This window comes from Sphaeramia orbicularis, chromosome 12 (genome assembly GCF_902148855.1).
Source record: "Sphaeramia orbicularis chromosome 12, fSphaOr1.1, whole genome shotgun sequence".
NCBI classification, from domain to species: domain Eukaryota; kingdom Metazoa; phylum Chordata; class Actinopteri; order Kurtiformes; family Apogonidae; genus Sphaeramia; species Sphaeramia orbicularis.
This window is the reverse complement of record NC_043968.1, coordinates 51,558,273-51,572,266: the sequence shown is the minus strand read 5'-3', so window position 1 is coordinate 51,572,266 and position 13,994 is coordinate 51,558,273. Positions and strand designations below refer to the sequence as shown.

The 13,994-nt window shown below is 37.2% G+C and overlaps 1 protein-coding gene across 2 annotated transcripts; it reads right to left on the bottom strand.

The window, feature by feature from the left end:
- Positions 1-242: 242 nt before the first annotated feature.
- Positions 243-11,691, bottom strand: LOC115429951 (ER degradation-enhancing alpha-mannosidase-like protein 3). 2 transcript variants are annotated; one of them, XM_030149788.1, is made up of 20 exons: positions 10,702-11,691; positions 10,499-10,544; positions 10,085-10,185; positions 9,856-9,895; positions 9,637-9,749; positions 9,268-9,421; positions 8,997-9,131; positions 8,749-8,854; positions 8,180-8,277; positions 7,875-8,000; positions 7,703-7,786; positions 7,393-7,476; positions 7,077-7,201; positions 6,282-6,447; positions 6,017-6,174; positions 5,800-5,917; positions 3,893-4,066; positions 3,553-3,718; positions 2,827-3,018; positions 243-2,389 (listed from the first exon to the last, which is right to left on the bottom strand). In XM_030149788.1, exons 1-20 carry the CDS (start codon positions 10,854-10,856, stop codon positions 2,121-2,123), a joined length of 2,610 nt encoding a protein of 869 aa, XP_030005648.1. In that variant the 5' UTR covers positions 10,857-11,691; the 3' UTR covers positions 243-2,120. The 2 variants fall into 2 exon arrangements, with proteins under 2 accessions (XP_030005648.1, XP_030005649.1); XM_030149789.1 differs by having other exon boundaries at positions 6,017-6,171; positions 10,702-11,690.
- Between the last annotated feature and the right edge of the window lie 2,303 nt (positions 11,692-13,994).

Here is a 13,994-nt window from a genome sequence, read left to right as displayed (position 1 = left end):
TTTTTCAGATGAGATAAGGTTAATTTGGATATTTTTTGGTCCGATATGTTGATAAAGTGTAAAAATAATTATCAGATCATTTAGGTGAAATAGTTCTGAAACAAATGCATAGGTATGGTTAACATTTTTAGGTGCTATATAAATGCAAAATCAGAAGTATTGAAAAATGACCAAAATAGGTTCAGACCCCTAACGGTTAACACTTTCCACTAGAACCACAGATTTTAAAAAAGGAAAATAACTTCTGTGTGAGATGTAAATTTATTGACATGCCTGCATCAGCTCACAACTAAATACAAAGTACAGGCAGGTGTAAAAAGAAACAGGACCCACATCATGCATCTCTTTTGGCACTATAAGAGCTTCATCCACTGACAAACAAAAATGTGACAAAGTAGCTGAAGTTAACATTAAATAAGCAAGAAAAAAAAACAACTTTGTCAACAGACTTTTTCTCTGTGGACAGCGATGTACACAGTCCTGAGGTATATGTGTTGGCAACACCTCATACTAATGTTAAACACAAAATAACATTAAATCAGATTTAGATTAAATTAATCAGCAGCATTAAGAAAAGGAACAAAAAAGAAAATACTCTGGCACATAAACAGCCAACATTTCAAGGTGATTGGCTTAAACAAACCCCATGTTCCACAAAAGATGATCATGCAGCCTATTACATAAAAAAATTAATGGCAAATAAATATATATTAATCAGGTAAAGTCTTATGAATCCTTTTGAATATGTGCATAAATATTAACAATAATGCCAAGAAACTGTCTGTTTAGATGTGAATATGTGTCTGTAGGAAACCCTTGACAAAAGAGAAACAGTGGATCAGATGCATCTTTGAAATGTGAAAAGTACAACTATTTATAATTAGTCATACTTCAGGACAAATGTGCAGAATCAAATCTGGCTCTTGAAGTGGTTACTGTTTAACACACACCTGTTAAATCTTTCTGTAAATTTCACTGTGCATGTAAACACTGATCTGTTACACACACAAAAAGATTATCTCTATTACTGAGCCTTCATTGTCATTAACTTATTGCAATACATTTGTGCACACAGAGCCAAGCTGTGTGATCTTTATGCATCTGAAAAAAAACCCCACTTAACTAACAGAAAGAAAGTAGCTTTGGTAAATTTAGAACGTTACATTAATTACCTAAAAAACAATGAAAATCGCACTGCCTAAAAAAGTGGAATTTTCCAGGATTCATAGAGTTCAAGTCTCTAAATACAAATGTTAAACTGAATTATCATTTTATGGAAACTTGCATGGATGATTTCACCTGTTAGCAGTGATGTCTTCATTGAGATTTCTCTCCTTTTACAGTACACTATTAAACACAGAGGTGAGGAAAAATACACACACACACACACACACACACACACACACTTCAACAACAAATGGTCAAAATTCATCCATTCTAAAATTCCCTGAAGTCACTTTCTAGTACAAAATAATAAAAAATAAATCAAATTGGCCCCAGTTGGTCATTATCACCTACTAACATTATATCACTGAGATGTTGTCGTAGCTACTGCCACCTACTGGCCATGAGAGACTCCATTCACCCACTCATTATTAACAGTACTTGTAGTAAAAAAGGTGCAATCTAGATTAAAAGCAAACTGTGTTGCATAAAAATGTAGATGAGTACATTTTTGTAGCCTTTTCTACACTTTTCCTCTAAAGTGAGGTCATTTTACACTCTAGTCCGTGACCTACGTCATTATTACCACACATCTTCAAATAAATGGCAACAACAGCAACACTACGGACTATGTGTTAGTAACACTAGTTTATCCACCTTAATTTACCACTATTAGGTTTTAACTACCAAGTTTAGCCTTTTGAGAACATTTAACCCCTGCACAGCAAAGTGTTCCAATATGACAGCCTGTTAAATAAATACAGGACCATCTATAGGTTTCAAAGTCCGGTCAGGATGTGAGTGTGGTCATGGCGGTGCCTGATTCTCCTCCATCAGCTGTAAGCATGCAGGCTGGGTCAGTCTGGGCTCCGTGTGGGGCAGTGAGGAGCTCTGAGGTACAGGCCGTTCAGAAAATGATAAGGGTCAGAGATGTCTGTCTTTTAAGTCTGCAGTGGTCAAGGTTTTGTGTCCGTTTCGCTGTTAGAGTGTGGGGTTTTAGATGAATCCTCTGAAGAAGCCTCAGCCTCAACATTCTCTGCAGCCTTTGTGCACATCTTGTTCTGCTGAGATCGCTGTTGTCCCACATCCACGTCTTCCCCAATGAGCACCTCTCCTTTTTCCAAGACTAACTCCAGCGTGGGTCCTCTGGTTGCTCCCTCATCTAGCTCCTCTTCTTCTGCCAGACGGAGTTTGATGTTCATGCCAACAGGCCTCTCTGACTTATCTACGCAAAAGAGAGAGCCAGTGAAACGTAAAATAGGAACAAGAACACAGAGACGAATCCCATCTAGAAGCATTACGTTAAGACACTGTTTGCTACATGTTTCTAACACTGTTATTATTTTATTTGCTGCTGCCGTTAATCTTCTAAATAATCAGTTTATTCGTGAATATGGCATTCTGTTTCACTTATTAAATGCAACTGTAGCATAATTTTTATCAAACACAAAAGTAAGAAAATGTGTTTCTCTCCTCATGCGTGTTGTTGGTAGGGGGAAAAACATGCCACAAATTAATACCTCTTATTTTGTTGAAATATAATTAATTATGACAAGCAAGCTCACATCATGAAAATCTTTATAAAGAGCCTGAGAAATCAATCCATCCATGGAGCTATTTCTCTCTCTTTTTAAAAATGGTTAATTTTCCTCTTGTTCTTACCATTTCCCAGCTGTCTCTCTTTAGACAACAGCAGCACATCCACATTGTGATGATCTTCCAGGGCAGCCGTGAGCACACCACCCTCACGACTGAAGAGGAAGACCAAAGGTAGGGTGATATCCTCAGTGGAATCGCCGTCTCCCACCATCTGGAAGAGTGGAGTTTCATCGCTATTGCTTCCCTCACGGTGGTCTGAGAAGGAAGAGAGAGTTTTGACTTTGTTTCAATTTTAAATATATGAAGCCCTGAAAAGACTATGAAGTGAAGAAATAATGTACCAAAGCCAGGTTTTGATTGATACATGGCCACATTTTATTAATTTGTGTAATCGTTTTGATAAATTCTGCCCGAAGCATCAAGTGGGAAACTGAATAAATGTTCACAGGTACTAACTTTATGGATCAATAAGTCAAATGAAACATTGTTAGAACACAAATGATGCTTCTTTCCAACTGAAGTAACTTAGCAGGTGCAGTGCACTTCATACTCAGGGAAGAATAACAGGTCTGTAGTGCTTTCTCTCTGTATACAAACTTATGTGGTGACCACAAATTAAAGAAAAAATATGAAGACACTGCAAAAATGTGGCAACAAATGAATGAAAACGTGTAAACAATCTCATCCCTTCAAAACATGGTTGTAATTTTACTGTCACTCCAGGGCTTATATGCTTAAGATATTTTGTAAAACAAAGGGTCAGAGCATGAGATAGACGATGATCCCCACCTATGAAGATGACTCCTATGGCTTCAGCCTCCTGCAGCCGACGAGCCTTTACTGCGAACATGCAGTCGCCTCGTAGTGCCAGAGCAATATGGCCTTTAAGCTCCGCAGAATTCTCCACTGGTCCGCATGCTGTGTATGGTGAGGCTTTTACGATACTGCCCTTTACCTACAGAACAGTAAGACATGGGTTATATAAACAGATGTGCATAGGATGTGTAATGATTTGGGACTCATGATTTTATACCTGAACATCAAAATTATACGGCTAAATGAGGGAACTTGATGTGGGACCGATGCTGATCCTTTATTATACCATGTTACTATACATACAATGTCTTACCCCATGCTCCTGCTTTGTGAGGTCCATTCCAAACTTGGCTGGTCCAGCGGTAAGGACTGTCCGACCCAAAAACGGAGGAGATATGAGCTGAACCACATGTGGGATGACCTCCTCCTCTTCTGTTGTGTGGCTCACTTCTGCCACGAGTTTTACCCTGTACACTCCTTTACGCTCCTAAAATGCAGTAAAGAAAAACCTTTGAAAAGTACAATATAAATTGATTTCTCAAGATGTAAAGTTGAACTGAATGAAGAAAGTGGTTTATTATCGTAGGCATTCACATTTACAACTGCACACTCTCCACCCTCCCCCAACCCCATTAATTTTTGAACTTTATTAAATCAATGCTTAGAAACCCTTAGAGACAACAAGAATGAGATATTTAATCCAATTACTATGGTCAACATTTTCACAGCTTTTCCTCACTGTAAGTATTTATAGTTTAGGTAAACAAAGAACTGACTGTAACAAAGCTGATGACACTGAGAAAAAATATAAAAAGTATATTAAACTATAAACAATATTATTGTTTTCTATATTCAGTGCTGCTCAAATTACTGTTACTTACACAATCTAAAAAAATGGTTCAGGTAGCAAGTTATATGCCGAACTGGTTTAGAATGTGTTACAACACTGAGTAAAGCCAAGCAGTCGACTGGACCAACTTAGATAAAGAACTGAAAACGTGTTTGCACATGTTAAAACTGTTGAAATTGTTTCAACCATCCCACTATAAACATACCTGTAATATTTCTGTTTCATAAGCACAGATTTACTTTTCAGGAGCTTAAGACTGGTCCAGTAGTTTTCCACACTCTTAACTGCCCGTTTGTTTTGCAATGGTTTAGACCCTTAGGCTTTTTGGAACAAATTAGATCTGTATTGAAATTCGTTAACTAGTAATGATGAAAAAAAGAAAACTCTAATGATCTTCCAGTAAAATGTTTAGTAATATATCAATCAGCCATATACAAATGATCAATGATATTTTACATACATACACAAATCTATATAATGTATGAATCAGTTTTTGTTTAAAATTGAATCTATCCATTTCATACATTTTTCTTAGCATGACACATAAGTTTATTATTATCACACATTCTCATTATATACTTTTATTATCATTTTTTGTTGCTGTAATACATTACACATGATGGTCTGATTTAATGCGTATTTCTTTACTCTAATACAATTTGACTGAAAACACAAAGGAAATACATTAACAGTAATTTATAGGCTTGGCAAAAAAAAATAAATAAATGAAAAGAGCCATTTTTATTTGTTTGTATTTTTATAATATAACTAATACAACTTTTTACTTTTTTATTCTGTTCAGTAGCTCATTATTTAGGATGTAGTGAATCCCCATTTTGATCAGAGTTTTTTTGGGGTTTTTTTTAGCATCTTAACTTGAACACAGTAGGAGACATTAGTAACATTAGACAGCAGCTCAAAATCTAACTTCATTAACACCAGATGAGTCAGGATCTGACAGTCATTATCACTGTGTGTTCTGTAACTCTTCCTTTCAGATTACAATTAATGTCGAAGTTTGAAGGGATTTACTTGCATTAAAGCAGCCTTGTTTTCGTCAGTGCAGTCAAAACATTTTTATTGTTAATTAGCTCAAAATTTGAGATGAGCCCCCCTGAGTCCTCTGAAAGCTGAATTGTGGAACTGAAGAATCATATTTCATTATAATTCATATCTAACAAAGGTGAACATTTGAAGTAAAACAAAGAGACACACAGAGATACATGTTCAATGGACTGTCTGTAACTGATGAATTACACTAATGAGAAAAAGTATTGTTAGATGGGAGAATATCAATGTTTAATGCTGGATTTGTCTTAAAACTTATTATAAAATAGCATCCTTCTACTTTAACATATAGAACTATTTACCTTCTGACTTCCAGTGACTCCTGTTATTGCTTCATTTAGTGGAGTGAGTGAAATGCCCATACTTTTTAAGAACTCCACTGGTTCCATTCCATTATCATGTAACGGTAGTTCAATTTCCCTTTAAAGAACAAATGCACACAAGCAGAATACTATTAGGAACAATACCTAATACAGTATGTTTCACTCTAAAACCTAAACACACATAAATGAATCATACCTGACGGGCAGAGGGTGGAATGCTCGCCCCACCCCAGTGAGGTACTTGTAGCTGTCGCGGATGGTTTTGGCAAATGATGGGTTATTGGGAAATAATGTCTCTGTGCTGGGGCAGGAGTGTGTGAACAGATCTTCTTCTTGGGAAAAAGTAATAGTCTGCGAATGGGAATAAGCCAGAAGAAACATTAATCACCTCCAATGCTCATGTCAGTTACTATAAAAAAAACAAATGATTCAATGTGTGTTAACTGTTTGAGAACTCTTACTGTAATGTTGCCTTGACAGGGCGGCTGAGTAGTGGAGAGAGAGACAGGAAGAAGGTGAGCCTCTGTAGTGAAGATGTAGTCATCCATGTTGATGGGTAGCTGACTCTTCTCAGAAAACAGCAAGTACAGGTATTTGAACATCTCTGCCAGAAAGAACGAATCCATCCTACAGAGATACACGCAAACAGAGGAGGTTATCATATATTCACAACAAGCCATTTCATCAAGAGAAACTCTAAAACCCAAACAACAATTACGGGCACACCTTCCTGGTAAATTGATGATGTCAACCAAATGACAGGGTTTTCCCTACCATTATAAGACTTGGGTGCTGAGCCTAATCTGAAGAAATGTAAACACTAAGGAAAAAAAAAAAGATACTGTATCATCCTGAACATATAACAAAGGTTTTCAATAGAAATAAGCATTTAAAAAAGTGATTACTGTCTGTTGTTTGTGATTAGTAAGTATGTTTTAAAAGTCAGATATTTGGTAATGGTATAATACAGTAATTTACGGAAGTTCTTCTCTTTGAGCTAAATGACATCATTCAAAAAAATATTCAGAAATGTATAGCTGTAGTATGTTTTAGTCAAATGAAAACACATTTTCTTCATGGGTGGGGGGTGGGGTGGGGTGGTGTCACTAAATCCAACAACCAAACAATTCCACACAACCAGTACTATGTAATCACAAGGCCTCAGTCTTGCAGAAACCTCCAAGGACAAAACATGTGACACAAAGCAAATATATAATAGGTGCAGGAGATAAAACAGGCTTAGTCCAACACGCTACCTGTCTTCGTGTGTTCCAGTGCGAACATCCTGCACAGCAGCAAACCCACAAGGCACCCTGGCATAGGCGTTGAGTTTTTCTACAATGGACTGTCCCACTCTGAGGTAGTAGGGGTCGCCAGTGGCCTGCAGAGATCACAATACAACCCAAACAGCAATTCTTTGTGGGTAAATTCAGAATCATTTAAAATGAACTGGCTCAAACAAATAATGTGTAACTAATCATGACACTCCAGAGCTGAGTAAGATTTTGCTGTAAAAAAAAAAAAAATAAAAGGCTTTTTTTTTTTTATAGGTCACCCAAGTTATGTTCTCACCTTATAGAGGTAGTAAGTACTTTCTGCAAACTCTGGTCTCAGTAGGTGCTGGCCCCAATGAACTCTGAATTCCGTAGTGAAAGCCTTTAGAAACAAGAAAAAAAAAAACCCAACCCAAAAATATAAACACTGGCTTCTGAAATATACTTTGTTTACAGAACAAGTGGATACTGCTTTAGCCAATTGCAGGAATTACAAACATACAGTATGTTATTTTAATAGGTATGTTATTTAATAGTTTCTTAATTCAATTCCCACAGAATGTATTTTATCACGATGTAAAATGACAACAAAACCAGATATACTCTACCTCTGGAAGAAACTTGTGCTGTTTAGTGACTTGGTAAAGCATCTCATGAGTCTCAATAGCAGGTTTCAGATCTCCTCTCAAGACCTGTGTGAAAATTAAAAAATACATAATAAACTTGAAACTATCTGTAGTAACACCCATTAGTATTTTTAATCATGATAAATGTACTGACCTGTAGGCCAGGGAAGAATGCCAGGAGTGAGTCCATCCAGCTGCGCACGCTCACAGTGGGATTGTGCATGTGTACATTTAGCAGCAGGGGAGGCTGACTGATGTATTTCATAATGGCACTGTAGTGCTGTTGCATGAAAATAACAGAACAAATGTAAACATCCAGAATATCATGATATTATCAAATAAAACTGATGGCTAATACTGTTTTTTTTTAAAAAAAAAACAATATGGTAGGTACAAAATACTCTTGTGCCAAAATGTTTATATGTAATTACACTGGAACATCATACACAGAACACTTACAATGTTGAATCTCTCCAGAAAAACATTGTCTCCTAGAAGAATATATGCCTTCATCAGGTACTCATAGTATGAGTCAATACCAGCACCAACTCCACTGTCTATAAACAAACAGAGACAAATTAGAAGTACAGTGGAGGAAAAAATTATTAGACCATCAAAAGTCACCAAAAACAATGGTTATGCAATCAAGTACTAACTCCTGTGTGCATTATGTGACTAAAACAGACAGAAAAGAAAAACATGGAATGCCTAAAAGCACTGCTTTTGTCAGTACAATCCCATAGATATTGATATAAGAACTGAAGTGGTTATTATCAAGAAAACATGGAAAATGGCTAGATGTCAGCTCTGTAATTAAACTCTTATGAGCTATTTTTGTTGTTCTCATTATATTTGTCCAAAAATGTTTACCTTTAGTTGTACCAGGTATTAAAATTACCAAGAAACTGAAGAAAACGAGGGGTGGTCTAATAATTTTTTCAGTGACTGAAGGTCCAGTTAATTTACCCACATACACTTCTGAATTATATGTGCTCTCACTATTATTAGAAACACTTGTTTTCCCTCACCCCTTCGGACCCATTCTCCGTTATGGATATTGATGACAGTCCCTACTAAGTCGCTTCCCCTCTGTCTCCTCTCCCACAGGACATCCAGAGCCTTTCGTGCATGTTCCTGTAAAACCATGATATAGCCTTTAAAAAAAGATTACAGTGTATTGTACCACAGTTATACATCTCAGTTATATACTGTATTAAGTGTGTCTTCAATAACAAATATAAAAAACTTGGTTTGTAGGGACACAAAGATATTGTACCTCAAACACAGATTCTCCAGACAATCTGCTGAGTGCAGCAAACTCCAAGATCATTGTTCCTGCACAGGCTGTGCATGTATCTGATTCTGTGCCTGTGCGGGAAAGTGGGTTTAGGACCCCATATCGCAGATTCACCTGGTAAACCGAAAGTTAAAACTTGTCAATTCATTCAGCTAAAATAATTTTCAGGCACTTACAATCACAAATGTATTTGTATATGGGGACAGTGACGGCAAGGGACTCTGATATTTCACATTAAAAGTGGGAGTACCTTAGGGTAGGGAAGGCCACTTGTGGTGTTAAAGGCAGGCAGTAATCGATGGCCCAGCTCTTTGGCCATGTGCAGTAGCTCATCTTGATACCACTGCATCCTTTCCCCGCGTTGACGCAGCAGGTCAGCCATAACATGGGCCCCCAAAAGTCCACTGGATAGAGATCAGTGAAATAAAATAGAAAGAAAGAAAATGTAAAATCTAACAGACATATACTCATAGATATATAACCAAGTTGAGATAGTTGAACATTTCCATTTAAGGAATAAGCTGTACAAAACACAATGACTACTGAAAAGTTAATTCATTCACATTCTGTCCCACAGACTTACAGTAATTTTACATAAAATAATTTACACACTTCTTACCCCAAAACTCTGATGTTTGTCTCAAACACAGACACCACCACATCATTGTCCAGGCGTACATCCTTCACAGCCTTCCGCACAGCATTTTCAAACTCATCAAGCTTGTTTAATACCTACACATCAACGGACAGGAACCAACAAATGTTCCAGCAAAAGACCAAAAATCACAATAGAGGATACTATGTTTATGGCTGTAAACAGAGGAAAAGAAGTACTCACCACCAGAGTATCAAGGGTGTCAATCAAAGTAAGAGAAAACCTACAGAAGCAATGAAAGAACAGTAACAATAAGAGCCTGTAGCGCAACAAAGGCAGTATATTACTATCAAGGCTGTGGTCTGACATGATAATGTGTTTTATTGATTATGAAGTTGCATTAGTCAATGAAATTGTAGTGGGTGTGCAACACTTATTGGTTCCTTCCAGACTGGTGGAATGATGAACTTACTTGCCCAAAGAGTCATCTATGTCTCCTCTGTTGGGCTCCTGCCCTCGAACTCTCCCTTTACAGCTTAATGGCATCAGCTCATCTGCTGGATAAGCATATTTCTACAACGCAAACCATAATAAATTAAAGTGGTGTAGATATAAGTAACTATGGCATGTGGATTGAAATCTTTAGACTGCTAGAACCAATTCAGATTCCTGGAATGAGAGAGAAACTAGGGGTAGACAGGTAATGATTGTTTAAGCAAAAGACAGCATCTATTTTGTAGCTGCTTCATTTTTACATTACATTACATTAATGTGACAAGTAAAGAGGACCAACTGAAGTAGCTTGAGACTGTTGCTGATACTGACTCATTTGGCCTCAGTGTATAATTAACAATTCTTACATCAAAATTATAGTTTAAAACTTTACCATGTAACTTCCATAAGCATGATCGAACATTTCAATAATCTGGTCCCTGTAAAAAAAAAAAAAAAAGAAAAAGAAAGAGGAAAATAAGAATTAAAACTGAACTACTTGCATAAATAATGTATTTTTTCCCCACAGCAAATCACACCAAATCACTGGCAAACATATAAAAACAGTGTTTTATTGTGTGTCTCAGCAGTCTTCACCTGATAACAGTCTTCTCCTCTGGTGTCATGCTCTGGCTCTCTTGACATTTAGCCCAACCAGTAAAAAGACTGGTGATCAGTAGGATCCTTAGCATCATCCCATTGGTATAAAAGATCCCTGGTTCCCTGCAGTGTTTGTTTCCCATCATCCTCATGGAATTTTATCCAACTTTATGGTTCAATATGGACAAACAAGCTCCTGTCCTTTGTCCAACAACCCACAAAGTCAAACAGTCCAGCAGCTGTCCTTCAGACCCCTCATCATCAGCATTTTTGTCCACAGTTGGCTGTAGAGTTCTGCTAACGTCGTCTACAGACGTTAGCTGCCTCCTAGCTCCATTGCCATGCTTCCACAGTAGTAGTAGAAGTACTTGGGCTCAGACTTGTTATGACCAGCATATGCCCACGAAGCCCCCAGGATGACTGCTACCCATGTAAACAATGGAGCAAGCAAGCTACAAGTCAGTGATGAACAAATGCACAGAACCAGCCCGGTGTCATCGCATTCCCTAAAGAAACCCAACGTGGGAGTTAAAGCGTTTATCTTATTTAAATGCCAATAATACACTGGAGAGACTACGTTCACCCAGTTGATGGGAGGGCTATGCTAACGCCTGTTAGCCTTTACAGTGGATGGGAGGATCCCTGTTGCTAGCCAGCTAACAAGTTGCTAGTTCGCCGTTAGCGTTAGTATTTTAGGAATGCTACTAAGCTAGTAAGCTGAACACTTAAAACCGGACTGAGAAGCCAATTTAAACCGAGTCGACATCTTTGTGTGTAAGCATAGGATCCACTTGCCGTGTAAACTAAGTGTCATACAATTGAATGGTCGATGACACGTATCCCCGTAGTAGAACAAGCCCTGGACGGGGAGCTGTCAGACACAAATGACGGCAGGCTCCGTACCCGGCTACTGGGATATGGGGAATTTACCCCGCAGAGCTTACCTGTCAGGCAAAGCTTAGCCCCACGGAGCCGAGGTTCACTTTGAGAAAGCCCCACCTATGTGGTAGTTATGTACAGATTAGGTCGATATTAATATGCTTATATTACATTCTGTCAGCGTTAAGACCCGGCGCTGAATCTTTAGATGAGAGCTCTCCTAGGAGGTTTTACTGAGGGTTAAATAACAATATACAGAGAAACGCGTCATTTCGCGTCTATCTGGGAGTGTTTGTTATCACGTCACATCACTGCGTTCCGGTTATGATGAGAATGATATGACAATCAAATTTGCCAATCAGAAACCCAGTTTTGTGGTCTTTAAATCTTATGTAAAATCCTACCTAGACAACTTAACTTTTGCACTAACCCTAAAGCTGTGAAGACTAAAGCCTTATGTGACGAATTTAAGTTGTAATTTTTATTTATTTATTTATTTTTATTTTATTATTATTATTATTTCTTTTCTCTTCTTGTTTATTCCTTTACTTTTATTAATTTAATTTACTTACCTATATATGTACAGGGTGGGGAAGCAAAATTTACAATGGACATTTAGTTGTTTTTTCTCAGCAGGTACGATGTCAATTGTTTTGAAATCAAACATATATTGATGTCATAATCATACCTAACACTATTATCCATACCTTTTCAGAAACTTTTGCCCATATGAGTAATCAGGAAAGCAAACATCAAAGAGTGTGTGATTTGCTGAATGCACTCGTCACACCAAAGGAGATTTCAAAAATAGTTGGAGTGTCCATAAAGACTGTTTATAATGTAAAGAAGAGAATGACTATGAGCAAAACTATTACGAGAAAGTCTGGAAGATACTATTAAAAAAGAATGGGAGAAGTTTTCACCCGAATATTTGAGGAACACTTGCGCAAGTTTCAGGAAGCGTGTGAAGGCAGTTATTGAGAAAGGAGGACACATAGAATAAAAACATTTTCTATTATGTCAGTTTTCTTGTGGCAAATAAATTCTCATGACTTTCAATAAACTAATTGGTCATACATTGTCTTTCAATCCCTGCCTCAAAATATTGTAAATTTTGCTTCCCCACCCTGTATGTATATTTAATTTCTTCCTGCCTTACCTCGAGCATTATGTTTTCTCCATGCCATGTTCCAGTCTATGTGTATATGGTATTATGTAATAAAGTATGGAAAAAAAAAAAAAAGAGAATAATATGACAAAAATGTTGGAGGTTTACATTTTTTACTGTCTTATAATTACAATATCACCAGACTCCCTTTGAAACTTTCTAAATTCTATCAACAAGCTCTACTTTCTTGGAAACTTCACTATACACACAATTTTTCTCCACACAAAGCTATTATTTGGAATAATGAAAACTTTATTGTTAGAAAGAAATCAATTTTTTTTACAGAGCTGGATTGACAAAGGCATTATTTTCATTAATAACCTCTTTGACAAAGATGGAAACTTATTAAGATATGAACAATTTATGACAATAAATTCGTTTCCAATTCCAAATAAAGAATACAGCTATGTATTCAAAGCAATCCCTAATGGTATTTTCTTACTTATGAAAAGTCGTCTTAGTTATCAAACATCATAGACAGATAAACCTTGTTTATTGATTAATGGCATTAATATTTTTAGTAGTAACAAAATAAATTCAACATGTACTGCTCAAAAAGGAGTGGGAAGAAGAAAACTTAAATCCCACCCCCATCTCACATTTATACAACACAACAAATGACTTTTGCTTCCTTAATGATATAGTATTATATTTAGGGTTAGGGTTAGAAGGGTTACACGCGCACACACACACACACACACACACACACACACATACACACACACACACACATACACACACACACAGGCACACAGTGCAGCCAAACTTGGGTTGCTTTCTATCTAACACATCAGAGTAAACATTAATATTAACACCAAGTTCAATGACTATTTTTGTTTGTGAGCTTGTTTTTTAACTCCACACACAGACTTGCGCTCGCACTCCCTCACACGCACGCGCACAATCCACAGAAAGGAAAGCATGCCTCCACAGGTTCTTTCTTCTTCTCTTCTATTGCCTTACAGAGTATATCTGCGCTAACCTTGACCCTTTCAGCTCCTGCTGTTGTTCTGGATCCAACAGCCTCTGTCATTGGGACTTGTCTTGTCTTTCCTCTTCCAGTTTCTGCCGTTCTCCTGCATGTTTTGCGGTTGAAAAGTGTCTGTGGAGCGGCCACTTTTGTTCGTGTTCCACCACAATATTACAGGCGGTGCAGAACAGTATACTTGCGCTTTTGTGTAACACATCTGGAAACTGACTTGCACGAACTTTGGCAGTGATATTTGTCGGTAAATATGAATGT

Bases quoted from the DNA above. Each gene is read 5' to 3' on its own strand.
- LOC115429951 (XM_030149788.1), bottom strand. From the start codon at position 10,856: ATGAGGATGATGGGAAACAAACACTGCAGGGAACCAGGGATCTTTTAT. The intron at 10,545-10,701 runs GTGAAGACTGCT...TTTTTTTTACAG, and splicing joins GAGGAGAAGACTGTTATCAG to GGACCAGATTATTGAAATGT. The intron at 3,719-3,892 runs GTAAGACATTGT...ACTGTTCTGTAG, and splicing joins TCACAAAGCAGGAGCATGGG to GTAAAGGGCAGTATCGTAAA.